Source organism: Aplidium turbinatum, chromosome 5 (genome assembly GCF_918807975.1).
Source record: "Aplidium turbinatum chromosome 5, kaAplTurb1.1, whole genome shotgun sequence".
Classification (NCBI taxonomy): Eukaryota; Metazoa; Chordata; class Ascidiacea; order Aplousobranchia; family Polyclinidae; genus Aplidium; species Aplidium turbinatum.
The window spans coordinates 32,036,665-32,063,837 of record NC_137476.1 but is presented as its reverse complement, the minus strand read 5'-3'; the positions used below and the strand labels follow the sequence as shown (position 1 = coordinate 32,063,837).

Sequence of the window (27,173 nt, the reverse complement as noted above, 5' to 3'; positions counted from 1 at the left end):
CGATCACAAGCACGTTTTAACGTTCGCGTTTTGTCGCTTCTACCTTTTTCTTGACCTTTGCTATGTTGATGTGTATTGTTTTGATATGATGGTCAGAAATAAAAAAAAACAACTGAACTGAAACAATCTTACTGACTAAAATTTATTCTTATATTAGTTGTAAGTGAGCAAAAATGACATTTTTGGATTTCCGAAAATGCAATAATTTACCCCCTTTTTTGCATGAGGTACCGATTTTCAAAATGACACTGTGACTAAACCAAATAAGATATCAAGATAAAATTTTCAGTTTTGTGGTCAGGAATGATGGTAGGAAATAACTTTTAAATATGAATAAATTTTCAGAGGGTGGGTTGTCAGCCTGGTGAAATGGCATGGAATGACCCAACATTTCATTCTTTCATGATGAAGTTATCGCTATGTTAAACAATATGGACGCCAAGATCGTATTTCCGCATTTTCTACATCGGCATTAAATCGCTACGGTACTTCTGCGAACAATACGCCATTTCACGCCCGGCTTATTTCCGCGTTCCGCATTTCCGCATTTTAGTGTTGCCTCAGCTTGAGGATAAACATTCAAAACCAAACCAAAACCCCACACTAACTTATTTTAAAAAGCTGCTTGATCAATGCAATTGACAATCATAACTACATGCAAGCACAGTAAGAGTAACATAACTCCAAACTATTTAATTGCCGACTATATAGCTGAGTAGTAAGAGCCTTGGTACTGTACTCCAAAGAGGGGTCTGCTACTATTCGACGAGTCCGATTCGGCGAGTCCAATTTGGCGAGAGCGCTTTTCGGCGAGTTCCTTATTCGGCGATTTTTTTATTTTTTTTTTTAAATTATCGGGTATCGTAGCCTAATTATCATTGCCGCTTTTACATCGTTTTAACGTCGCCAAACGTTGAAATAAGACCCTTACCCCAACCCCTAACCCTAAAACGGCAATGATAATTAGGCTCTGGTACTCGATAATTTAAAAAAAAATTAAAAAATCGCCAAATAGGGAACTCGCCGAAAAGGGCTCTCGCCGAATCGGACTAGCCGAATTGGACTCGCCGAAATGGGCCATTTCGCCAAAGAGTGTCTGCTTGACACTGATCAAGAATATGCGGCTGTGTCTTTGGACACGGGCCGTGTTCTCAAAGGCATGCTGGAAGGTGGACACAAATATCGGCTTCCTTGCCTTAATCCAAACCTTCAACTACCGGGTGTGTAAGCTTGTAGGGTTTTGCTTATAATTGGCTATATTTTTAGTGTAGACTTTTGGTTATTGAGAGACTCTGAGTCTCTAGCTACAAAAAGGGCAATTTAGGTTTCTGTCTAGGTCTAGGGGTATGATTTCCTACAAAAATTTAACAAGTAAAATGGAATATTAAATATATTTTATTATTAATCAAAGTTACAATTTTGCTATTCGGGGAATTGAGAAAAGTCTAACCAATTTAGTTTGTTGAGACGGGTGTCAGATAAGCGACATTCTCTCGTCCTGAATTTTACTTTCTCGTTCTCATGTTCAGTCCGTTCGCTTTGCAAGTTTGTCACTGAGTGTGAGCATTTTTCAATTCCCCGCTTATTGCATAATATGCCGGTTAGTACCTTTTTATCAGTAGCCTAATAGCCTATTGTGAGAGTTATGAAAGCAAAGCCGGTTACATAGTTGTGTCGCTTTAGAAATACAGATGTGTTGAGCTAAATTCTGTATGACATTGGTTAAACAGAAAGCGTGACCTAAGTTTTGTGAGAACTTAGGTTTTGAATTTGCAGTGTTGAAATGCATTTTGCAATTCTGATAAGTTTCGGTTAAATATTAAAATATAAATTTGTTGCTTAAAAACATGGTACATGTTACAAGCTTGGGTAAACAAAAACAACATTTATATAATTCAAATGGTTATACATATGGCAGTATGGCACCATTAAGCAATCCACTGTCTCAATGTTCTATAAGACATGTTTTCAATCCACAGTGTGGTGAAAGATGGTAGGATATGATGTAACTGTAAAGAGTGTAAAAATAAGGGCTTTTGTGTTAATTAAGTGATGGGTAGATTTTGCAATCTTGATACCTTACTATGTTTTCTGAAATAAGTGTAACCTTGGTTGAAGTGCTAGAAGTGAGAGGACAACCATTAGAAGAAGATGTCTTGTGGGTAATTTTACGACATCTTGTGCAGGCTTTATCACAGCACAAAGGTTAGTAAAACTTTTATAGTGTTTGCTTCAATAACCAATCAATATGCTGAAAGAAACTTTAACATTTTTAAAAGCTTGATGTTATGTATGCGTAGAATGTAAAATATTTTCATGCAACTTTTATTGAAAAAATTAGCAAGACATGGTTACTCATTTGAAATCAAATTTGTACAGCCCCAGAAGCTTTCATTTTTATTCTATCACGCAGATTATAAAGTATAATAATTGTTACCGTACTGTATCACTATGTTTGGTTTTAAATCTTTATCCTTGTACTGACTACTAACAAAGCCTCTGATAGGTTATTCTTGATATATATTTGATAATTTAAGACAAGACAATTTTTTCCAAGCAAAATCAGTGTATTTTATAGCAGTTAATAGCTAAAGTTCTTATTTTTCAATGTCACGTAGTGTAAAATAAACCTTTTGTTGCAGATGGTTTACCATACTTCAGAATATCTGCTTGCCATGTGCTGCTTTTTCCATCTGGTTGCCTTAAGTTAAATTTTGATGGAAAGATTGATTCCTTTATTGAATCACCAACAATGAGTGAACAGGTATCTTACAATGAATTAAATGCATTGTTTATTATGTTAATTTCAATTCTCAAAACTTTGAACCATCCTTATTGTTCATGGTGTGACACTCTTGCGAGTGTAGCGCTCTGTTGAACAGACTGCAGATGCTGTCATGAACAACTATATACCTTACTATTGGCCTATCCCCACAAAAGAAATCAGACTTTCTGCGCTTTTGAATGGAGAGACCTGAGTTTGGGTTGCTCTCCAGCAGTTGACTGGATAAACTTTGGAAACATGAGGTGGTGAACTAGTAAAACAATTGACCCTCGGCTTAAATAGGGGTTCAAATGATGACAATGGTTATTTTCATGAACAAAAGTTTTATCCTTTATTGCATGGAATTATGCATAATGTAGCTCAAACAAACTTTTTGATCTTCTGTATATTATACTACTAATTTTTCTCATTTAAAAAGCAGTATATCTAGCTAGGCTCCAGTTTACATTAGACAAAACATGTTTTTTAAAGTGGGATGCAGTAGAGTGTATGTATACCATACCATAGCCTAGTGATGCAATTTGAACATTGAAAAAAAAGTTATTCAATGTGATTCTAATTAATATTTATATAGTTCTTTGGGTGTTTGACATTTAGTAACCTTACTTCTTTTGTAGCTTCGCAATGTTGCCTTAACCATTCTATGGTGTGCTGAATACAAACTAGATAGGAGCCTTCCACTAAGCGTTTCAAGTGGCCTCCAAACACTTCTCACCACCATGTGTGATCAACAAGAGATATGCACAGTAGATCATGTGCAGGAAATATGTAACCATCAACTCAATGCAAAGCCTTGTGATGATGTTTTGGTTATATCAAATCTTTGTGCTTCGATTCTGGGCAGCAATGAAGAGGTTTCTATAATTTTTAATGAGTTTTTAAAACATTAAATATTGTTTTGTTGTTCAGTTACCCCATGTCTGTTAATGAATTTAAAACATTGTTAGCAAGCTTTAAACATTTTATGTGTTATTGATAGACGTTGATGGTCAATAGTGCTTTGTTTTGGACCATGTAGTGAACAGATGCGATGTTGCAAGTTTTTTTGTTCTGTACCAATACCATATATAAAATATTTTTTTTCCTAGTGTGGCATGTCACATGGTTTATTGAGCAGTAATGGACAGCAATATTTAGCTTACATTAAGGTGTTATTTTGTGTCTGCCAATTGTTTATCATTAAGCTACCGATATTAATCTGGTGCTGTTAAAGAAGCTCTATTCCGTTACTCATAAAATTACTTTTACCAACTTAACTTTGTTAAAGTGTTCACATAATATGTATGTTTTTACAGATTGGACAAGATGTTGTGAATGAGAGCAAATCTTCATTTGCAAGTGAGGATGCTTCTGCATCTTTGAATGGTACATCGGGCAGGTTGGTTTGAAACATCTGGTAGGGTTTTAAAAATGCATAAAAAAACTCCCAACCATCATTGGCAACATGGGTTTGGAATTTTTAAATGCGTAGTTTTGTAAGTTTTAGTTGTATGGTCTGGAGTAGGTTTACCTAATGTATTGTAGAAATGCTTCGTAAAACCTGGTTGTTGAAAAGTAAAACTTGATGATAATGATAATATCCTAATCCTACTAAACATACGGTTTTACCTTGAAATGCTACACAGTCACTGCATAGGCTAGTTTACTGAATATTCTTTAATCAACTACTAGAGTTTTGTGCTACTGTATTACCTACACTTCCGCATCATTGAAAGACAGAACTTAAACATCTACTAATGTTGGGCACATACATACAGCTTTTCAGATTCGTCGAGTATGGACAGCCAGATGGGTTGCTTTTTTGGAAAGACATACATGACCGGCTCGTCACAAGTTCAAGGTACTGTTACAAAGTTGTTTGGCATGCTTGTATTTTCTTACTTACAAATATTTTTTAGGTTATATGATACTTTGATTGGAGTTTCGGCTAATGACAATGAACTGAACTGTCATTTTTTGCGGAATGTTCTTCAGGAGAAAGTGTTGTCATTTTCTTGCTCAATATTTTGAATTCATGAAACTATTCTACAAAGATCTCGTATTTTATTTTGAATGATATCAATAGCCTAGCTCTTTTTGGCAAAAATTTAGCAGACTTTCTTTACTGATCTGTGTTTCATTTTAGGTAAAGACTTCAAGCTAAAAGATAAGTCAAATAAATCTAACCGGAAAAAAATTGAAAAAGATTGCAGTTCTGACATGGATCAACATGTGAGAAAGAAAATCGAAAAAAGGCATTCAGCCAGTTTTTTGCCAATTGAACCACTCAAGAGTATCCTAAAAGTTAATGAGAAAATCACAACAGTCTCCATAAAGGTACTAAAGGTACGTTATTGCAAATTAGTGAATATAAACGTACAAATTTAGTCTGACAATAGTCAGTTATGGAACCTCTGAAACCAGAAGATCAGGTTCTCATTGCATTCGACTTTGTACTATTGAGAATAGGTGGCCTTCTTCCTCTCGTCTGCTTTTCTTTTAGCAACGACGCCCAACCAATTTACAACCAGGTTAGAGGTGAAGCGATGTTGTTTGCACAACAACTTTCTGCTGAGAGTCGAACCAAGATGTGTAACTGGAAAGTGATCACACACGATCACATTATTCGCTGCATCATTCAACCGCTTTCAGTGAATATAAAGTTTTCAAATGAATTTTTTTACATTGTTTCACAATGACTTCATATATAACTAACTGTCACACGGAAGTTTGAGAAAAATTGATATTATAACCTACTTAAAGTGCAATTGCACAATCGAATTAACATTGGCTAGAATCCATTGCCAAGACATCCGGTACCGGTTGAAAAACTCACTTCCTTACAATTGAGGCCCACAGCCAAGAAACAGACCTTTTTCCCACGCTCTCTAGCGCTTCTCACGCTACCTGGAAGTGGCAAACTCGTCAACGCCATCTGGTGATATGACGTCAGTTCAAGGTGAACTGAGTGGAGACCAAACTAGCCGAGATAAGCTTGGCATCAAATAATAAAAGGACTTGTAAAAGCGATTGTCCCTTCGAGGTCTGTCTCTAACTGACGTCATAATGCGGTGTGTTGTGCAATACAATCCGCCGTTGCAGCAACGTGGCCAAAAATACAAGCGCGTGGAGAACCATGGTTTTGATAATTTTTATTGAAAGATAAACATAGCTTTAAAATATAATGGCGAGGACGAGGTTGGTATTTATAGATTGAAACATGCTCTTTTTTATGTAAAGTATATTCTAGGAAATATACCGCTTTAACAGTCTAATTTATACCACAAGTTTCCACTGCAAAGTCGTATTCTCAAAATTCGTGTTTATCTACTACGTAAGACTAGGAAACGATATTTCAGTCAAAACGAAGCTCTACATAAAGAAGTTGTACACTTAAAGTTCTAATGAAGGCAATAGATTTTGTGTTAAAACTAAACGAAATATGGTTGTTCTTACTTGTATGGCTGCACAGGGCTGCGATTTTTTCTTTCTTGTCGAACGGCCAAAAATTCTGCGTTTGTTTGTCGAATAGTACCGCAATATGACGTCACAAGAGTCCGATTTTAAGCGTTTGGCCGCGAGTTACCGCACAAGTTGTGTGGTTACTGTGGTATCAGAGTCAAAAAAAAACAGAGTCACTTACTTAAGTTTTTAATCGCACGATGGTTGAGTGATTGCAAAGGAGTATCAAGCGCTGAGTTATGTACCTACCCAGACATGGGCAAACTACGGCCCGCGGGCCAAATCCGGCCCGCCGGCTCTTGTATTCTGGCCCGCCGGATGTTATCGACATGTTGCAAGTTTTATTATTGTGAAGTTTCAATAGGAGGATTAGATACCTCTTGTCTCTAAATAGCGATACAATGTAGAATGTAGAGCATTATGATGTCACAGGTACATTTGTGCGTCGCTTGACGCAACAGTGCTTTCTGCTTTTAACCAGTAATGTCTCGTTCTGTTGCTCAACACAACAAACAGTTTACCAGCCTCATTTTTTTAAAAAAATTTGTTTGTTTGTTGTGTTGAGCAACAGAACGAGACTATAGATAAGAGACAGTCAACCGCTTCAAGTGGACAGTTTGCTGGGAGGTTCACTAAAAACAGAAAGTTTTATTAGTCAATTTAACCAGTAATGTACCATATTTCTTAGTTTAGTGTTTTTATCAACAGTTTCGTCAGTGTGGAATGCTAAGCGAAATAGACATTGCTAAGTTGTTAATAAATTATATTGTTAAAATGAGTGCAGCGAAGAAGCGTAAAGTCGATAGTGAGCGCAGAGTGTTCAAAAAGGAGTGGACGACGAAATACTTTTTTACCGAAGTGGGATCAACTGCGGTATGCCTTATTTGCCAAAAAAACGTTGCTGTTTTGAAAGAATACAACATCCGCCGCCATTTTGACACCAATCATGCAAACCATCATAGCAGCCTGTCAACTCAGCAAAGAAAGGACGTTTCTCAGAGATTAGTGGCAAATTTTCGGATTCAGCAAAGCACTCTTTTTCAGCAGAGTGCAGTTTCTGAGTCAATCACCAAGGCAAGTTTTTTACTGGCTTTCAAAATAGCACAAGCAAGCAAACCATTTTCCGATGGAGAATTTATCAAGCAGTGCATGGTAGAGACAGCAAGTCTCTTGTGTCCAGATGCAAAAAGCAAATATGAACAAATCAGTTTATCACGCAGAACTGTAACTCGCCGTATAGAACAAATTGATGAGCACTTAGCTAACGAGTTGAAAGGAAAAGCAGATTCTTTTGTATTTTATTCGTTAGCGCTGGACGAAAGTAATGACGTAAGAGACACGGCACAGCTTTTGATTTTCGTCAGAGGAATTAATGACAAGTTTGAGATAATAGAAGAACTTTTAGCAATGGAGTCGTTAAAAGGGACTACTCGAGGAGAGGACCTTTTTCTTAAAGTCACTAGTGTGATCGACAGGTTTAAATTACCATGGAACAAACTTACGAATGTCACCACTGATGGATCACCAAATTTGACAGGAAAAAATGTTGGACTGCTAAAAAGACTTCAAGATAAGATGAATGAGGAAAATGCTGGGGTGGATATAACTTTTTTGCACTGCATTATCCATCAGGAAGCCCTGTGTAAATCTGTACTGCAGCTCAATCATGTAGTGAAGGCAGTAGTAAAACTGATCAACTACATAAAAGGGAGAGGACTTCACCATCGCCAATTTATCAAGTTTCTTGAGGAAATTGATTCTGATCACCAGGACTTGCTTTATCATTCTCATGTGCGCTGGTTAAGCTTGGGTAAAGCATGTAAACGAGTCTGGAACCTTAAAGAGGCAATTACCTCATTTTTGAAGTCAATCGGGAAAGCTGATGAATTTCCTGAGCTGGAGGACAGAGATTGGCTCTGTGATTTTGCTTTTTCTGTCGATATATTAACACATATGAATGAGCTGAATGCAAAGCTGCAAGGGAAAGAACTCTTCGCTCACGATATGTACACAAGCGTTACGGCTTTCAAATCAAAATTGGCTTTATTCTCAGCACAAATGTCCAACAATTCTTTTGTTCATTTCCCCACATTACTGACGATGAAAGAAGCCCCTAAACATGCAAATAAATACAGCAAATCACTAAATGATTTGCACCACGAATTTTGCCGTAGATTTCTTGATTTCGAAAAACTCCAAAAACCATTTCAGATTATTTCGGCTCCACTTTCACAAGTCGCTGCAACAGCACCACAAGAACTGCAGTTGGAATTGATCGATCTTCAGAGTGACTACGTTTTAAAGGAGAAATTCGAAGCCCTGAAGCTAAATGAGTTTTACGCATCGCTAAGCAACACCAGATTTCCAGAAATTCGAAAGGTGGCACAAAAAATGCTGGTATTGTTTGGTTCCACATATATTTGTGAACAGACGTTCAGCTTGATGAATTTTAACAAATCTAGCCACAGGTCTCAGCTGAGTGATGCGCACCTCAAATCTATCCTGACTATCGCCACAACCAAAATGATGCCAAATTTCGATGCTTTGGCAAAAAATAAAGCTTGACAATCCTGTCAGACGTCGTATTTAAATTCGATTTTGTTTTTTGGTTGTATTTTTCAGTTATTTGTTAATTTAATCTTCCGTTTTTTTTGTCCCTTTGTTATTCGTGTGACAAACTATATGTAAGTGGCGGCTCGATCACTTGGCCCGCCAGTCTAAGAACAAAATAATTTTGGCCCCTAATTCAAAAAGTGTGCCCACCCCTGTACCTACCGGACCTGCATACAGCCCTCGAAATTAGCTTCCATCTACGACGGCAAAAACATTGCAGTTCCAAATCAACAAACCTTGGATTGCGGCGGCAATTGCCGTATGCTTTAATCAAACGAAATTTCATGCGCTTCTTCATCGCGTGTCAAACGGCGGTAGCCCAGAGCATCACGCAAGCTATTTTATGCGCTGACAATGCTCTTGTGAACTGTAGAAAGTTTGCAACCTTATAAATATCGGCTTATTGTTACGCAAAGTTATTCTTTCATCGAATGCTTGTTGCTTACCGGTGTCGTTGCGAATATAAATCATGGTGAAAGAAGATACAGTTAAAAAGTGGAATTTACCTGCTATAAATTATCAAACAGAAGGAAAAGTTAGTGTGGTATTTTGCAAAATTTGTAAAAATTTTATGACGGAAACAAATTGGAATTAGAAAATCTACGGGGTCAAGTTAAAAAAGTAGGGTGTCCGACAAATTGTTCGCAAGCAATTGTTCGTAAAGCAATTGTTCGTAAGCAATTGTTCGTAAAGTTAATTCTTCGTAAAACAATTCTTCCTAAAGCATTTTTTCGTGCATGCAGTTAAAATTTGATGTATACGAAGAAATGCGTTACGAAGAATTGTTTTACGGATTTCATTTTACGAAAAACAGTTTACGAACAATTGTTTTACGAACAATTGCTTTACGAACAATTGCTTACGAACAATTTGCCTATAACCAAAAAGTAGTACGAAATTCGATAAATGGTTCGTTGGCAGTAAAGTAATGCTTCCGATCATATGGCATTGCGCGTTCATGAACGGGAAGTTTTGCGTCTTCAAGTATTCCAGTGACGACGCGACAACCTCATCCTCCGATACAGCATCTGATGATTCCTATTCTGACAGCTAGTTCTTTATCAAACAGACTCGTGTTTGCTCGCAGTATCCCAATTGTGCCGAAATTACGCTAGTGTAAACGTAAATCGAGGCAATCATCTCGCAGTGAGCTATTAATTTGTTACCGGTACCTGGTTGAATAATTAACGTTATTTTATGATAATTCAACGTCGCTAGATGTCGAATTAATGTAAAAAAAACGTAAATTTCTTCTTGAGCATTGTTACGCAGGCAGCAAAATGCGTTATTTTTGCATTGACTTCACATCTCTAGACGTTGATGTAAAAATGCCAGGAAAATTAAATCGATTTGTGCTGACTCGAACGTTGAATCAACCCAAAATTAACTTACTTTTCCCCCCTGAGTTATTTAACGTAACAGCGTGCGTGTCGCTACTTTTGGTATTACTGTACTGCATCACAACAAATCAAACAGTGCGGTCGTGATAGACTACGGTACTCTAGTATATTTTTCGCATCTCGTTTTTTTTTCCATTCAACGTCTGCAGACGGGTTTTGCTAGCTGGGTTGTGTGCATTTGTGAATGCAAGTGCAAAATCGCCCATTACGTAATCACAAAAACCCTTTTAGTGGAAGGAAGTCGAGTTGCAACCGTGCTTATCTGTCGACTATTCTTTATTCATATTGCAGAACATTTCTCCAATCTTGGAACAAGTGCATAAGTCAGACATAAATAGCCTACAAAATTGCATAGACGTTGACAACTAAAAGTAGTCTACTTAGATTATTTTATCTATAAAAGAAAGTTAAAAACCCGTTGTGTCGAATAGCACGAAACGTGTGTGGCGAAATGTTTGATGCCAGGCGTTAGAACTTCGTTCAAAGCATTTTCCCGCAGTGTTCAAAATGTTCTGGAAGAGGACTCCTTTCCATAAAAATAGCGGCTTTTTTCATCTGTATTTCTGAACATCTGGTCGGAAACTAGACTGTTTTCTACAAGTAAAAAACTTTCATAGCAAGTATCCAACAGTCATTTTACCAGAGCAATATTGTTGATTGGCTCAAACGGCGAAATACAAACTGGCATAGACGTTGACAACTCAACGTAGCCTAGGTTATTTCATCTATAAAAGAAACCCGTTGTGTCGAATAGCACGAAACGTGTGTTGCGAAATGTTTGATGCCAGAAGTTGGAACTTCGATCAAAGCATTCTCCCGCAGTGTTCAAAATAGCGGCGCTGACGCCTTGGGAGTTTCTCGAGCGTCGATTTTAGACCTTGCTTTGAAGTAGGCTACCTGGCGCAAGAAAGTTTACGTAAGTCAGCACTCTTATGATTGCATCACGTGATGCCCCCCCCCCCCCGATTTCTGTAAGGTACGGTGTTTGTCGAATAGTGATGGCGCGTGTCGAGTGACCTCGTCACCGAAAAAGGCAAAAATCGCAGCCCTGTGCAGGCTGCATAATAATTGGTAAATCGTTTTGTTTCAAAGTTATCACGAAGCAAAATTGCATTTTCGAAACAAAAGCAAGACAAACGTTTTACTGGCTAAACTAAATCTTTCAAATAACTTCAATCTTCTATAATGTTTTGTTTAAGAAGAATGTTTTTCTCACAAATGCTTGGTACAAGTCTTCAACGTTCAAACTCAATAGCGCACCGTACTATATACAAGGTAACTGTTAACATATTCTCAATCCCTTATGCACGAAACAAGTATATAATATCTAACATACTGTATTGCATGCTCATGTAGCATGTCAGCTAAAACAATCCTATATTCATTGCTTGCAGTCTGAAAGCGGAGCTGCTCGATCCGTGTCTGTTGCTGTATCTTTTGTCAACCACTCAAAGGTCTCTGTTGTTGTGGAAAATCCTGCTTCCACCTCAATTCTTGACTTGTTGCAAACATCCCTCGTTACGTTTTTGCCAAAAATAGAAGACAAAAATGTCCTTAAGCACTTTGCTCTTGCCACCTGGATAGGTATGCATGTCTGCAGAATTAATTCACAATAAACTAATTCTTAACAACTTTGCTAGCCTCTGCAGTGTCTGCACATAACGATTTGTATGTGTTTTACAATTAGCCGACTGTAGCACTGTACCTTGCAATTTGTATGTCAGCTTAAACATGTACTATGGTTGTATTTGCAACACATGGTTGTACGGTTGGCACATGCCACATTGCCACACCTTTGGAATTTAGTGCACGATACTATTTTAGATAACCTACAGATAATAATATTGCCTTTATTTTTAGACTCTGACTACCACTTTTTTGACAACTCCACACTTTTGAGTCAAGTTTTCCAACAATTTCCATCCTCCATGAATGATGCTTTTTGTTTACGAATCTTATATTTCCCCCCAGATACTCATGTGGTTAGGTGAGCGGTAACAATAAGATACTAATACGTGTAGAAATGATAAAAATTCCAATACAGTAACGATAACGCTATGACATAAGCATTACTTTACGTATCTTACTGGCTATTTTTGTGCCGTGACTACTTCAGAAGTTATCCTTTGCATATTATTGGTTTCATTTGCATGCAACCGTCCTCATGGTTACTTTTTAACGTGCTATTTTCAATTCTGTTCAAATCTACTTTGTACTAGCTTTGCAGTTACTTTGAATACGTTGGATTAGAAATGGGCGAGTTTGCAGTCACTTTTCAGTACACAGTTTCAGGTGGAGCACATAACTTAATAATTTTTTTGGTTATTATTTCCAAAATTTTGATTATCAAGTTAATTTATTCATATCATGCACTCTTTGTGAAATGAAGTACTGGGTGGAAAAATAAATTCCTTTCTTAAAAACTTTCATCTATAAAAAATGAATGTGTGCTTTTGTTAAATCTTAGTCGTAAGATAGGCTATATAAAAAAAAATAAAACTTTAGAAACCTTGACCGTAAACAATTTGTTTACGGTCAAGTAAACAAATATATGTATAATATGTATATATGAAAAATATGTAAACAATTGTGCAATTGGCACAATCGCGATATTTTTATTGCGCACCCATTTATATTCAAAATTGCAGTCCAAATTACAAATTCAACACAGCGATCAACTGCTAGTAGTGCAATCATCTAGTTATGACAAGATTGCACTGTTATTTAGTCAGCTGCTCTTATTTCCGGCATGCCTTTAAGTGACTTGCCAAGACACAAAAGTATGCTCTGGTGCGGTGTCGAACCAGTGACCTTTCAAGCGTCGTGCAGGCGCTCTCACCACTTGCCACTACCACTACAAGCTTCATTTATATTTAGCCCAACGCTGCTGAGCGCAATGTACATCCAACTAAGAGCCGATATAACCGACGAGAGAGTTACGAGTTCCCATGATGACGCATTGGCACTGTCAGCATTAGCATTGCAATGTGAGCTTGGAGATTATAAGACGGTGAGTTGAATGAGGTTTGTTTCTGATTCTACGTGATGTACATAGAGCTTCAAGATATCTTGGGTTTCTGCTGTGACACCGGATTGACAAATCAAGACGTTGTCGAGGCGCACGATCAGATTTGAAGTCACTTTATTTGTCATGTAAGTTACTACTACCCAGACAGCAAAACCCATCAGTTTTACATTGATTCAACGTCTGCAGAACTTGATAAACCGATGTGAAGGTAAATGACGATGAATTTTGTTCCTAAAACAGTTTTGATACTATTATAGTTTTTTCATTCCATAATTTTCTGTAAATTGACGAAATGTTACAGTAGGACAACACTGTGTTGTGCGCATTGTTGCATACCCAGACAGCAAAACCCATCAGTTTTACATTGATTCAACTGTCTAGGTACTTGATAAACCGATGTGAAGGTAAATGACGATGAATTTTGTTCCTAAAACAGTTTTGATACTATTATAGTTTTTTCATTCCATAATTTTCTGTAAATTGACGAAATGTTACAGTAGGACAACACTGTGTTGTGCGCATTGTTGCATACCCAAACAGCAAAACCCATCAGTTTTACATTGATTCAACTGTCTAGGTACTTGATAAACCGATGTGAAGGTAAATGACGATGAATTTTGTTCCTAAAACAGTTTTGATACTATTATAGTTTTTTCATTTCATAATTTTCTGTAAATTGACGAAATGGTACAGTAGGACAACACTGTGTTGTGAGCATTGTTGCATATCCTGCATGGTTGCTCAACAGGGTATGTGCTCTTATTGCATGGCGGCGTAACTAAGAAGTCCTTTGTTGGTTACGAACTTTGAGATTGGGGTCTCTGGCTTCCATGTCACTTTCTTCAACATTTCCATTTCCAATCTCTCAGGATCGTTTTGCCATGTTTCATCTGATTCATATCATACATAAATTTAGTTATGCTTGATGCAATCATACATGGTATAATCTACATCGAATAATCCACTGAACAGCAACTTTTTAACTCTTATTTTGATTTTTCTATTATGAAGAATCGTTGAAAAACCAAGAGCGTGGAAGGAAGCGTAACAAGCGGTACATGTTATGTTTTGATCCACTGTAGAAATGTACCATGCAATACATAAGTAACACTAGCAGCGGAGCTATTTTTTGCTACGTTTTTCTCTCTTGCCTTGTTATTATAGATTTAAACCAGCAAAGTGGTAAATCAATACCAGCTCGTATCATTTCTACCAGTGTCATACTATGTCGCAAACAGATATTCAACACGGACACGGTTAACTGTATTCAATATCTACAGTAGCTGCTTATAGACGCATATGAAAGGTGATCGATCAAATTATTACTTACCTTGAAGTTCGTGAGATATCCCTTCTCCAGTTGTCATCAAATCCGGCATCTGAATTGCATGGTGTTTTGTCTGTAGAAATTCAGTCAATAAAATATTTCTTTATAGACTCTTTAGCTGTGTTGCTGTTTATTTCTTTTGGATCGAACTATGCAATCGTCAAGGCGGCGATTTGTTGAACATTTTACGAAACTAAATTAGTGGTATTAACAATATCCAACTAAATATAGAACGACACTTGTTCATTAGAAAGTCTCAGAAATTCCATGAAACCTGACTTGTGCATATGATTTGAATGCTTGCACGGCACGTTAAGTTTAAAAAAAAGTCTCTTTCCTCTGAAGTCGACCATTGTCTCATTTGCTCACCTTCCACGTAAATTCTGACGTCAGCACTATTTTTCCATCGTTTACGAACACTTGAACAAGGGCAGGCACGTCTCGTTGCATCAACGTCACGTGGATATGTTTCCGAATATTACATTCCGGATGCCACAAGTTTTCCCAAGGAATGTCCTGTGAATGTGTTTAATTTCTTTCAAAATGCAGGGCTTTGGTAAACTAAAGTTTTAAATTGCTTTACGGCGAGGCAATGCCACACGATGAAGCTGTTTTATTGAAGTAAAACCAGTTTAAGTTGATGACATGAACCGGTCCCAATGCCTATGATAACGGCTAGGTAATGTAGGCTATTCACGGTCTTCCTTTCGTACAGGCTTTGCATTGCCATTCAGCAAAATAGCGTTGCCATTTCAAGCCTCATTGTTTACTGACTATAATCATCTCGACATCTCGAATCTTACAATCTTATTTGCATCCGCGCTGCAGAGAGTTCGGTCCACAGCTTCAATATAGACAACAAAGTTGTTGCCTTCTGGAATTGTAATGTTGGAACAGCTGTCGGTGTACTTCAACCACTGGGGCATACTTTCTATTCCTCTCTGCAGAAAAATAAAGACGTGTCGTTTTTCTAAACTGCCAATTGTATTTAAACGTGAAGGAATTACTTTCTCAACGGTTTGGCCTCACAAGATAAAAAACAGCTGCTGTTACGACCGTCTTTAATCTGTTTCCAGATAAGAATATCCAGGGATGAGAATATCGTCAGACTTTTTCTGTGTTGTTACCAACAAGTATTTCTGGAAATACTGTTTCTTTAGCTTTTTACTTTTTCATGACAGGTTTAGCTCCCTATCACAGAGGTGTTGTGTTGTTGTTTTTGAACTAGCCATCTAACCCTATAACGCAACGTTATGGGTGTGTTGACCAAGATTACCTGAATAACATGTGGTAAATCTTCAGTAATGAGAATGGAAATAAACTGTTTTTTTCGGTCGTCAGAGCTCTTGAATAGATACACAGCCAGCCTCTTGTTTAAGACCTGTCCAGCCTATAATAGATTGTCACTTTTTATATACAACAAATTGATAAGAATTGTCAGTAAACAGTTTGGATCAGAGCTTTGTTTACTGTTAGGGGTTGGTTCAATCCTACCCAAAGTTAACTTAATACTCAGAAAAATGTTTTGTCGTAGACATCAAGTCCTTGTCTCTGTTTAATAAACTTAGAGTACCGAACTAAGAAACACAATCACTTTTCAAGAAGTTGTCAGGGAAGAAAATAGTTAAGAACAGTAATAATTGTTAGTGTAAAATTACAGCAGTTATACGTATAATTTTATTACTGTAATTTTACAACCTTTGTTTTCAGAGGTTATTTTTTTCACTCTTAATCATTGATAATTTTGTATCGTTGCAAGTGTGAAAATAGGTCTATGGTAATCAGTAGAAACTCTATTGCTAGCACAGCATACCTCTGAATCATCATTTTTATAAAATGCGCAAAAATCTCCGAGATCTTGCGTCTTGAAAAGGATACTGTCTGATGAGCGGAATACTTCAATGTCTGTGTCCACCCAAACATCTTTTGTCTGTTTGTTGCGAAGTTTCACGATGATATTGTCTGCTTTGATGTCTAAATTCAAATGTTTTTGTAAAAAGAAACAAAAATTCATATTAACATCATAGTTTTTATTTCAAAAATGTTTACCGTACGTGCTTTGCGAACATCATGCATATTATACGGCTAGAAAAACTTGTGTAGTTGTGTGATGAAAGTTCAGCTTTTTACCCTGACTTTCTAAATGTTCTGATTTCAAACACATTTTGTTTGGGCATGCATTGCTTTTCATCAATATTTGTGTTGTAATTTTCGCGTAGCCGAGTCCATTTCGACATTTTTATGTAATTGAGTTGAATCCATCATGGAGTACTTTTAAAGAAGAAGAATGTGCTCTAGGCTAGAGCTCTAGCTTCTTATTTAAACATGTGTAGCCTATTTGACTTGAAATGTGTTTCACTAAAATAGTCAAGAAATAAATGAAAAATACTATGTGATGAGTCTCTGTTAAGAACTCTACTCGTGAATGTCTTTTCTTTTTTCACGAAACTCTACACAATAGCATGTTTAAGGTTACTTACCATTGTGGTCATCGGAAGTAGTTGCTTCATTTTCGCCACTCTCTGTTTGCATTTGATCATGCACGGCCGCACATGTAGGAAGAGTTACTGTGATTGGCTTGAGGAGTTCAATGTCTACAGGACTGATCTTCACTGCTGGGGCTATAGGCATCACAACAGACCTGACATTATCTTGTGTATGATAAAAGATCCGATCAGTCTTGTGGGGAACTTGGGATATGTCAAGGATGGATATGCGAAACAAGCCCTTTTTCTCAACTCCGTTTTTAGGAACTTGGAGCCTGGTAATACAATTATGCATAAAACGTTTTACACGAAATGAAATAAATATCACAAAAAGTGTTAACGCTTTGCTGGTGAAGACTTTCTATGCAGAAACAAAGAAAACAGAAACATCTATTTAAATATTTCTATTACATAACCTTCGTAATGACAGTAGCTTGCTTTTACATGGTAATTTATTGACTAAATTTCCTAATTTTTGCTTTATTTATACGTACTCCACAAAGTTGAACCTCTGTGGTATTTAAACAGGTACAGGTCGCAGTGTAAATATTTTAACCGAAAAAAAAACTCACTTGCACCCAAAGCAAGCCAAGCTTCCCCCTTCTTCGCCAATGACTTTAGAATTGACTGCTGTTTGGCTCTGCTTTGCTGACGCTACTGAGCTTATTGTCGGTGCTATTTGATCCATGGCCAAAGTGCTGTGAAATTGTGGTTCGGGAAGCTGTTGTAGTGAAAAACTTTGTGTGGTGCCCTGCTCTACATGACGTCTAGGAAGACTCGGAGATCTCTTTCTATCTTGTGCTGTGGTTTCTTGAGCAGGTCTGCCAGAAAAACAGTATTGTGTTAATTTTCTATTTTAGTTTTTTAAAGTAAAAATTTATAAAAAAGATTTTATTTTACCACGTATCCGCCACTCAAGTATTTATTTCAGTTCATTAGTTCAAACCTGGATTTTTAAATACTAAGCTACTTGCTCGTGATAGTTAAACTTACGCATTTATTTCCCCCATTTGGATTTGAACTGTATTCGTTCCTTTACCATCATCATAAACAAAAGAATGATAACGCGGCGAAGCCATTGTTTCTACTTGACTTTTGGATGGTTGTTTTTTGGTTGCTTGCTTTGACCGATAAACCAACCTATTGTTTGGTTGCTGCACAGCCACTGGGATAGCTGGTTGCGGGGGAAGAGCTATTAGATTACGCTGCTGAATGGCTTGTCTTCGTAATTCTTGTTGAGGAATGACTGGGATTTGTTGCTCGACTCTTGTGCTTTCAAGAGTCCCATCTGGATGTTGCTTTATCAACGCAGCGTGGTAGCCATCGGTGAATGTGTCGCCAAGTGTACTGTTCTCCGGAATTGCAATTGGCGGAACAATTATATTCTTTCTTGGGCTTCTATTTAATGATTGTGCCTGAAAGTTGCAGAAAAAAATGTTTTTTTGCTTTGTTTTCAGTTGAAGTTGGCCCCCATGCTCTACCTGGCTGTGAAGAAACTTTAAGTTTAAGGTACAGTTTTTGCTCTGAGAACTGATGTCGGCCGCATTCACATCAACAAACAGTTATAACTTTCATACAAAACAAACTTTAGAACATGTAATAGTGTAGTGGTTTTGCTACCTATGCACGACTTGCACTTATTATTTTGGTTCAAAAACAACTAGTTTATTTTTATTTTTTTAATTGGAAGATTTAGCCAGTACGTTTTGTTTACATTGCAATGTGGACACTCTATCTATCAAGGTAGTTTAGAGTTGAACTCTAGTGTGTCTTACGTATTTATACTTGCCTGAATTGGAAGTGGAGCTCTTTGCAGTCTTGGGCTGAATTGCTTGTTTTGTTGAGGAAATCTCTTTTGTGAAAGCAGAGAAGTGTTAGTTGTTTCTTTAATGAGGCCATCTGACTCCACAATGTTCTGACCTGGCACCATCATAGAGCGCGGAGAAAGGCCGTACAAGCTGCTGTCATCCCGGAGTAGATTTTGAATTGCTGTGATAAGAAATATCACTTGATTACTCTCTTTTTTCAAGTGAGTTTTGGAAAGGAAAATATATTTGATGCTTAATGTGCACCATTTTGCTGGGTAAACTTGAAATAAATTATAGGGTTACTGGCAAAATTCTTTTTTAAGAAATGCCGATTTATATATTTTTTTTATCTGTGCAGTGCATTTCAAAATACTTGAACAAATAACTTGAAGCCCATTAGTAGATCTTAATTTACAAAATGTATCACTCTTCTGTTTAAAACGATTTTTTAGCAGAGCTAAATTGTCGTAATAGGCATGGATTTCTCAACCTAATATCACCTTAGATTGATCGGGATTCGATATTTCATACCTGGCTTTTGGTTAAGGGCCTCTCTTATCCTTGGGTCGCCATCAACCACCAATTCTTCTATTTTATTGAACAACTGAAGCACTTCCTTAACATCAGCACCCTCTTCCTCCTTTGGCAAAACAGGTTTTGTTGCTTCTTTTACTTTCTTCTGTTTCTTGTCCTTTTTCCCCATTGTTTAAACTCAAATAAGTGCAATTTTTAGAGTCTCATTAAAATCATAAAAAAAACATCAAAATTTATTGGAAAAATTCAAACAGTTTTTATCGACTCTAAGATAGCTTTTCAATCTGAATTCGCCTGAATCTCAGCTAATTCCAAAACGTATGGTTTATTAACAGAAACGTCTCAACAAAAATTTCATTTTGTCACCTTGGTAAACTATTAGGTTGCTATGAATAATATTCTATTCATAACATTCGTGAACGCAAAGCATGAAAAAGGCAGTTGTCAAGTATTCTTTTTCTTCTTTGCTACGACTGGCAATAATAGTATAGAATTTTTTATTGATTTAAGCCATTGTTTGAGGTTCTTTTCTTAATCCTCATTCATTGAGTGCCTCAGTGTTTGCTTAAGACGGAAATTGTTAGTTTCCATTGTTGAGATTCAATATTGATATGATTGTAGTGCTACTGTAAAGATTACCTTGAATTTTAAACCACCTTCTTATTGGCGTCAATCAATTTGTTTTCACGGGTCTTAATTCCGTCACCTTATGGTTCAAATTTTATGAAAAGTTTTTCTGCCGTTACCATGATCTCTCATTTATATTCGGTTGTATGTTAGTGTATCGTGTTTAGTAGCAAAACAATTTAGTTATGCAATTTATCTTTGCACGCCAGCTTACTTAGAATTTAGCTATAACAATAGCTGCTGGAAAGCTGTTACCAGAAGCAAGTCAAAACTCCGCTACAGTGAAACCACAAGACTGCGATGCTTGATTATCAAACGTTTTGACAACTCTGCTACAATCAAAAGCGTTTTTCTAATCCCCAATCCATGCACATTGCACGTGCACGGTATGTTGCTCACTGTACATAAACTGTTTTCAAATTATCATCGATAGCTATTTTTAGCAAAGGACACATAACCGTATGTTGTGTATTTGTATGATATTAGTGTACATGCTTGTTTGCAGGAATATGGCTGCAGCTATTTTGTTGTTGAGGAATTCCTGTCTCCTCATGTTGTGTCCCAGCTTGGGTTATCCTACATCCGTTCAGAACTTCCCGCTCTGCACCGACAGTTGGCTGGCATCGGCCAAAAAGAAGCCCGACTTTTATTTTTGAGGAAAGCACAACGCTTAGACGAGTATGGCATGAATTTTCATAAGGCGTATCGGGTGAGTTATACGTTTCTCATATAATTAACATACTGCACTGACGAAAATAGACTGCAAATATTTTGATACGGAATTTTGACTTTTCAACCCGTTGTTACAGTTCTGTTTACTTCCAACTTAAATATAGTCAGCTAGAAGTTTTTGTGCTTGCGTTTTTGTCAATTTAAACCGTTTCTTAAAGCTCTTAACTATATAATTTAATTTAGCATGTCTGTAACCTCACCATCAAGTGCATTTTCATATATGAACTATAAACTCACCATACGCCCCCCAGATCTACCTAGCAAAGTTGTACTTTTACCGTAACAACATCGCTGGACGTTAAAACGAGATAAAGGAGACAGATGTTTTCTAACTGAGCCGGATATTCCCTGGCATGTCTAAACCCAGTGACCGAGCAGTTTGACCGTACTCACTCGTTCAAGTCAGTCAAGGTTCGAGCCTTGACCTAGCTGTTTCATACGGCGAATTGAAAAGCATAATTTACCTGTGGTGGTGAGGTTACCAATGATGCAAAAGTTACCATATCAAGTTTGTTTCTTATTGATTGTAGTTGAAGACTTGTAAAGAAGAGAATGCCACCTGGATCGGTGTTGGGCCCTTGGGGATCACCATATTCGACATGAGAGGAAACTTCAATCGAATTAAAAGGCACACTTTCAAATGGGCAGAACTCAAGAAGATTGCTTTTAACGTAATTAAGTTTTTTTGTCTTAAATTTGTAAGTTACTCGGCAATGAACCAAAAACTAAACATATACCCAGCTAGCAAACTTTACTCCTTTAGTATCGATTCAATGTGTACAATCAATGATGTTGCATCAATGAAATAGATTGTATAGTTTACGTGGGTAATTGTGCAGGTCATTTCTTCTTCTTTATTGTTAGCGCTTTCTAAAGCTAGTGGCGTGGTTTGTATTTTGATTCATGTTCTCACTAGTCCTGTATTCTTAGATAACTTTACACAGTCTGATGAAACCTATCTTGAAAAAGAGGTTAATCGATTCATATCAGTTCACCATATCATCATTTATACATCATTCATATCAGCTAATGCACCAGCTTTTTGTATTATGTATAGAAATATATCTTGCTCTCAAGCAAGAACGAATCCTAGTTTGTTTCACATGTAGTAACTAGTGCACTTACACTCAGGATGTTATTAATAATCCATTACAAGTAAAATATTTATTCAGGGTCGCAAGATCGCTCTGACAAAATTGGCGCCCGAGGTAAAGTTAAAATTCTATCAGCCAGAGGCAGCAAGGTCTGTATGTTGAGCGTTTTATATATGTAATTACGTATATGACTACGTGTGTGTCTTGACCTGTTTATGTAGGTTGATGTTTGAAAATTGTTTAAATGCAGTACATAAATCACGTTTTTTTTTTCTGTTTAATTAAGTCTAATTTTAATATTTCCATCTAAACAAATTGAAAATTGTACAATCTAAAGTTTTAAAACTGCCTTTGAGATAAAAACAACAGCCAAATAATGCAAAATATTGCTTTTTTGGAAATTATAGCTTTGTATTAAATTCGAGTTTCTTTGCAATTTCTTTTGTTCTCACTGCTTGGTGTGGCTAACTCAATTCGCAAAGTAGTGCATCTCTCATGAGGCAAACTTACCCGTGTTAAGTCTTCGTTTGTACTTTTCAGGGCAAAGTACGTTGTGACTGTCATTGGAAAATTGCACAAATTCTACTCGGAACACAGCTCCCCGAGCCAATATTCTCCGCTTGCCCTGTTTGACGACATTACAAAGCTTTCCTCAACGTTAAACAGCAGTTTAATCACCCAAGCTTCCCCAAAGCTTGATACCCACAATGGTGAAACGTCGCAAAGCAAGCCCCCGTCCCCATGGACATACAACAACCCGAAATTTCGAAGAAATAACCAAGTTTTGAGGAGACATTCTAATATTTCTTCTACTTCATCTGTTGACACAGAGTTCACGGAAGATCAATTGGTTAAAAGGGATTTCAAACTCGCATCTACCATCGATGTACACAAAAAACCGCGGAAAAAATCTAACACTGGAGGCACGTTCTAGTTATATCCTTTTGAGCAGTTGATTGTTTCATCAAGATCATCAGAGGATGGACTTGTATCACATAAGCATTATTTTATACAATTCATAAACAAGAATTCTATTCTATTTGAATAAGGACCTTCTGATGATCCCAAGTGAAACAAGCTGTAGAGGTTTTTAGAGAATAGAAATAGACAGTAACTGAATTTTATGTAATTTGCTCTGCTTGACTTTTTGCTTGGCATTGAGCACTTCTTGTAGTATTAATACCAGTTTAATTTATAAACAAGATGTTGTTATTAATTCGAAAGATAAAAACAAACTGAAATCCAATGAGACTATCTCTATGCAAATTCCAACCATATACCGCCGTCGCGTTATAGCTTTGAAAGGTCTTCCAATTTCAAACGTGTGCGTTTTGTATCTTTAAGAATTATTACTGTGATGGAGAAAGTCATTTTAAAAGATTTCGACTCTGTGAAAGGTTTTAATTTTTTAAGGGACTACTGTACTTCTGCAGCTTTGGTAGCGAAGTTAGTGTAGACAAGGCACTTGAAAGTTTTCAAATCTTACGCTTCTACGTCATCTCATTGCGCAAATATCTGCGTGACGTGGATTGCGTAACGTAGATATGTGCGTGACCTGAATTGCGTGACGTGTATAGTGCTCAACAAAAGCAGTCGCAGTTAAGAAAACTCTTGATTAACATCGCAATTAACAAGTGGCCATATGAAAAACAAGGATTGTTGCTTTAAATTTACAGAGAGCCTGCGACCAAGTGAGGGCGACACAGTTGACTTGACAATGAAACGCTTGGAAAGTATATTATCACAATCCACATCATCTACTTTGGTAAGAACTGCCAAGTTTCTTTCACGCTGTTCACAACGTGTTGCATATATTCTTAAGTGTTCTTTGTCGTTGAAGTAGCTTGCAGTACAATATTACATCCCAGACAGCAAACCCTGTCATTTTTGCATTGATTCAACGTCTGCAGACGTTGAATCAATGCAAAAATGACTGATGTTGTTGTCTGGGATGTGTATCAACCAATGTTGCAGTTGTTGTAGATAATATTTTCTTGTGTTTATGAAGCTACAGTTTCCGAAAGTAAACTCGGCTCATCACGTCTTTACAGCAAGCACAAGTTGTTTATTTTACATCGCTGCAACATCTGGCAACGTTGAGAAGTTGAGACGACGTAAAAAGTAGAACTTAGAACTTACATTTTCATAAGTACGATCTTATGAGGTGCATATTTTCTGCACGTTATTTGTCACCATTTCCATCCGATAGTTGTTACTGAACTTTCATGTGCTTGGTACAAAATTGATGTTTGAACTTACCTTCCCAGCACTCATCAGTTCCCAGTAGCAGTGAAGAACAAGGCAACGGAAGGTTTCTGCCAAGTAAAGCTCCAGAAAACGGCCAATCCTCCACAACTGCTGGCCAAGTAATTAGTCCCACCCCCTTGCCTCGAACCAAGCACAAGGCGAAGATAATAGCCCAAGTAAGCTTCCATAAAAATTATCACATCATTTTGCACTTCACTTGCGTATCCAGCGAACAACTTAACCTTTTGCTACATTGTTTCAACATCTGCAATCGTAAAATCAATGTAAAAAAAACGATGGATTTGCTAGTTGGTTGGGAATCATTAATTGATGCTCTCGGCTCAATGGATCATATACGATTGTATAAAAACCCCAAAAGATCAGCCAAAGTTGCTAGAAGTGTTATTTAAAGTACTAAGCGTTTGATATTTTGCTTTCTTTACTTTCTTGGTAAATCTATCAGCAACGTCGACACTTGAGAAAAACCAAAAGCTTCTGAGTTAGCATACAACCTAATATCCATCGTGATTACCATCCTTTTCGTTTCAGCATCATGCGATGGGTAATTCCTCATCCAGGAAGGAAAATGCTGAAGCGAACATCCATCTTACCGCCAGAAGCTTTTATCGCAGCTCGCTTGGTGATGACGCTCTAGTGCCACCAAGCGTAGAGAAATTAAACGAAACCTTGAAGACGATTCAATCAGGTAAGAAAGGCAATGTCACGGGTTGTTAGAAAAGCTTCACACTTTTTCTTCATGCCTAGTCATAATTTAATTGAATTCGTATCAGTTTAATCAATCATCTTTCAACCCAGACAGCAGACATGATAACGTTTTATAATTTTACTCAGGTGAAAATCGGTTTGTTACATCAAGTAAATATATCTTTCTGATAACCTGAAATGTACGTTCAGTCGTTCATTGCATATTTTCTGGTTTGGTCAAGCTTTTGTGTTGCTTGTATCAGCATTATTGTTATCTACATTTGTACGAACTCGTGTTTATGTCTGCAGTCATTGCTTTCCCAAGTGATGTTGATAGAATAATGAAATACATTCTAGTTAGTGTTGATAGCCTACTATGCCAAATTGCAACGTCTAGTAAGTGAAATTTTTACATTTCAGATGCCCCATGTTCATGAAACAACTTGCTAGAATGTACGTGCCCACAGTGCGTTATAGAATTGCACAACCTATCACGTATTAAAATCAGTCTCAACACAACTCGATCATAGGCTTGTTGATCTTACCTGAACGCTTTCTATCCAATGTCCTTTACTGGCCTGTGTATTATACTATGTTGTTGTATTAATCGGTGTTTCTTGAAATGTCTTGGTGTCTGATACTCATAATGTTTATATTATTTTTATATTTTTTGATGCTTTTGTACAGTATATTTTACATATTTGTTTACAGAGCTTTGGTAGAGAGTTTGTCTTGTTGAACCATAGGCGTACGAAGCCAAGTAACTTAATCAGATTTAACTTATTTAAGTTGATTACATTTACAAAAACAAAATAAAAGCTACATTAAAATACATTTTATCATATCTAAACAAAATACAATGGTAAAATATTAAATTTTTCAACAGGAAAAATACAAAAACTGCCGCCTTCTGACTAGCTCAACACTGAACAATAAAAATTAAAATTTTAAAGATCACCGCATTAACGGCTTTACTGTTTGTAGGGAAAACTTGATTTTGAAGTATATACAAAAAAGCGCATTTAAAAATCACATTTTCTCATGTGCAGGATGTCAAAACAACGTTTCTATGAAGTGATTTGAGATCAGGGGCAGGTCTGAGTATCAAACCAAGGTTTTGGAAGCCTTGCAAATAAAACGCAATAATCCACCTTTAAACAGACAATTGAATGCTTGCGGCTCGTCTTTTTTGCTCTCTGTATTTTGAAATTAATTTTTCGCGCCTTGCCAATCGTATTATCAGATCATGTGATCTATTTGACGTCATTAATGCAGTGACCTTTGAGATTCTCGTGTTTATTGTTGAGTCATAAGCTAGTCAGAAGCACTGTGCAGTTTTTGTTTTTTTCCTGTTGATAATGTTTAGATATGGATGAAATTACTGCATACGGTAGTATTTCTGAAGAGGACATCATGTGATGTCGAAAATGTTCGAAATTTGTTTCAATGTAGGCTAGTTTTTCGTTTTCTGTAAATGTTGTAATAAACTTAAATGTATTAAATTTGCTTAAGTTACTTGGCTTCGCATGCCTATACTTGTTTACCCGGAATATTGTGACAACTGTAGGTATTTAATGGAAATTGGGTAGTATTTCACAGAGGTTTACGGATGCTTCTTGGAAGGCCGTTGCTGAAATAGTTTGTGACGAATGAGTTTGTATATCCTACAAAAATATGATGCAATTCGATGACTGACATAACAACTCATGGCGAAAACCACATCCCTGACAGAAAAATCCATGATTTTTACATTGTTTCAACGTCTGCAGACGTTGAATTAATGTAAAAATGACAAATTTTGCTGTCTAGGATAAAACAATCTTCAATCCCACCCTAATGTCCGATCCCACCTTTAACATCCCATTCCAACCTCTTCTAGACTAGTACCTTTCCCTTCCCTTATGTTAATTTTCGGCTTAACGGCACCCGTTGAATACCTTTGGCAAACTTCTATTTGCAATTAAAAACTCCTGGTTTCAATAGCAATAAATTTCTGCAACCTGTGTAGCTTTGCAACTATAATTTATTCTAGCAGCCTATTAGATTTTGTAGTATTTATGTGGTTTAGTGCATCAAATTGTTAAGATTAATCCTTATTTCGTATCATAATCAAGCGTTGTTTTTTAGTAATGGGGGATGTATTTTAAGATTTTGTGCACAAGTTTTACTTTGTTTTTATCCTGGTGCGTTTACAGCCCATTTTTTTCACTGATAGTCTATATGGAAATAATTTTTCTGCTTTATTTTAGTTTTTCAACTATGCGGTACTTCTACACTATATAAATGGTTCTATGATGCACAAATATAACATTTATGAAAAATTGCGTAAATACCATTGCATTGTTA

At 36.8% G+C, this 27,173-nt stretch overlaps 3 protein-coding genes across 3 annotated transcripts; 2 read left to right on the top strand and 1 right to left on the bottom strand.

Moving 5' to 3' along the window:
* Window positions 1-1,072: 1,072 nt before the first annotated feature.
* Window positions 1,073-22,809, top strand: LOC145771134 (FERM and PDZ domain-containing protein 2-like). The gene is made up of 14 exons (XM_082582871.1): window positions 1,073-1,220; window positions 2,119-2,205; window positions 2,643-2,764; window positions 3,403-3,639; window positions 4,081-4,163; window positions 4,543-4,625; window positions 4,911-5,101; window positions 11,634-11,823; window positions 12,100-12,226; window positions 13,117-13,249; window positions 20,555-20,758; window positions 21,312-21,452; window positions 21,954-22,024; window positions 22,416-22,809. The coding sequence occupies exons 1-14, from the start codon at window positions 1,073-1,075 to the stop codon at window positions 22,807-22,809; spliced, it is 2,211 nt and encodes a 736-aa protein (XP_082438997.1).
* LOC145770128 (uncharacterized) lies at window positions 13,411-19,591 on the bottom strand. Its single transcript, XM_082581714.1, has 11 exons — window positions 19,420-19,591; window positions 18,870-19,069; window positions 18,074-18,495; window positions 17,653-17,901; window positions 17,075-17,355; window positions 16,408-16,568; window positions 15,871-15,975; window positions 15,398-15,535; window positions 14,964-15,110; window positions 14,598-14,667; window positions 13,411-14,157 (listed from the first exon to the last, which is right to left on the bottom strand). Exons 1-11 carry the CDS (start codon window positions 19,589-19,591, stop codon window positions 14,027-14,029), a joined length of 2,076 nt encoding a protein of 691 aa, XP_082437840.1. The 3' UTR covers window positions 13,411-14,026.
* A 757-nt stretch (window positions 22,810-23,566) lies between the features above and the next one.
* On the top strand, window positions 23,567-25,399 carry LOC145771308 (uncharacterized). Its single transcript, XM_082583053.1, has 4 exons — window positions 23,567-23,640; window positions 24,143-24,298; window positions 24,672-24,828; window positions 25,248-25,399. Exons 1-4 carry the CDS (start codon window positions 23,593-23,595, stop codon window positions 25,262-25,264), a joined length of 378 nt encoding a protein of 125 aa, XP_082439179.1. The 5' UTR covers window positions 23,567-23,592; the 3' UTR covers window positions 25,265-25,399.
* Window positions 25,400-27,173: the final 1,774 nt, after the last annotated feature.

Bases quoted from the DNA above. Each gene is read 5' to 3' on its own strand.
- LOC145771134 (XM_082582871.1), top strand. From the start codon at position 1,073: ATGGGCCATTTCGCCAAAGAGTGTCTGCTTGACACTGATCAAGAATAT. The intron at 2,206-2,642 runs GTTAGTAAAACT...CTTTTGTTGCAG, and splicing joins GGCTTTATCACAGCACAAAG to ATGGTTTACCATACTTCAGA. The intron at 4,164-4,542 runs GTTGGTTTGAAA...ACATACATACAG, and splicing joins TTGAATGGTACATCGGGCAG to CTTTTCAGATTCGTCGAGTA.
- LOC145770128 (XM_082581714.1), bottom strand. From the start codon at position 19,591: ATGGGGAAAAAGGACAAGAAACAGAAGAAAGTAAAAGAAGCAACAAAA. The intron at 17,902-18,073 runs GTAAGTTTAACT...TTTTTCTGGCAG, and splicing joins CAAATGGGGGAAATAAATGC to ACCTGCTCAAGAAACCACAG. The intron at 17,356-17,652 runs GTGAGTTTTTTT...TTGTATTACCAG, and splicing joins TTGGCTTGCTTTGGGTGCAA to GCTCCAAGTTCCTAAAAACG.
- LOC145771308 (XM_082583053.1), top strand. From the start codon at position 23,593: ATGAAACGCTTGGAAAGTATATTATCACAATCCACATCATCTACTTTG. The intron at 23,641-24,142 runs GTAAGAACTGCC...TTACCTTCCCAG, and splicing joins AATCCACATCATCTACTTTG to CACTCATCAGTTCCCAGTAG. The intron at 24,299-24,671 runs GTAAGCTTCCAT...TTTTCGTTTCAG, and splicing joins AGGCGAAGATAATAGCCCAA to CATCATGCGATGGGTAATTC.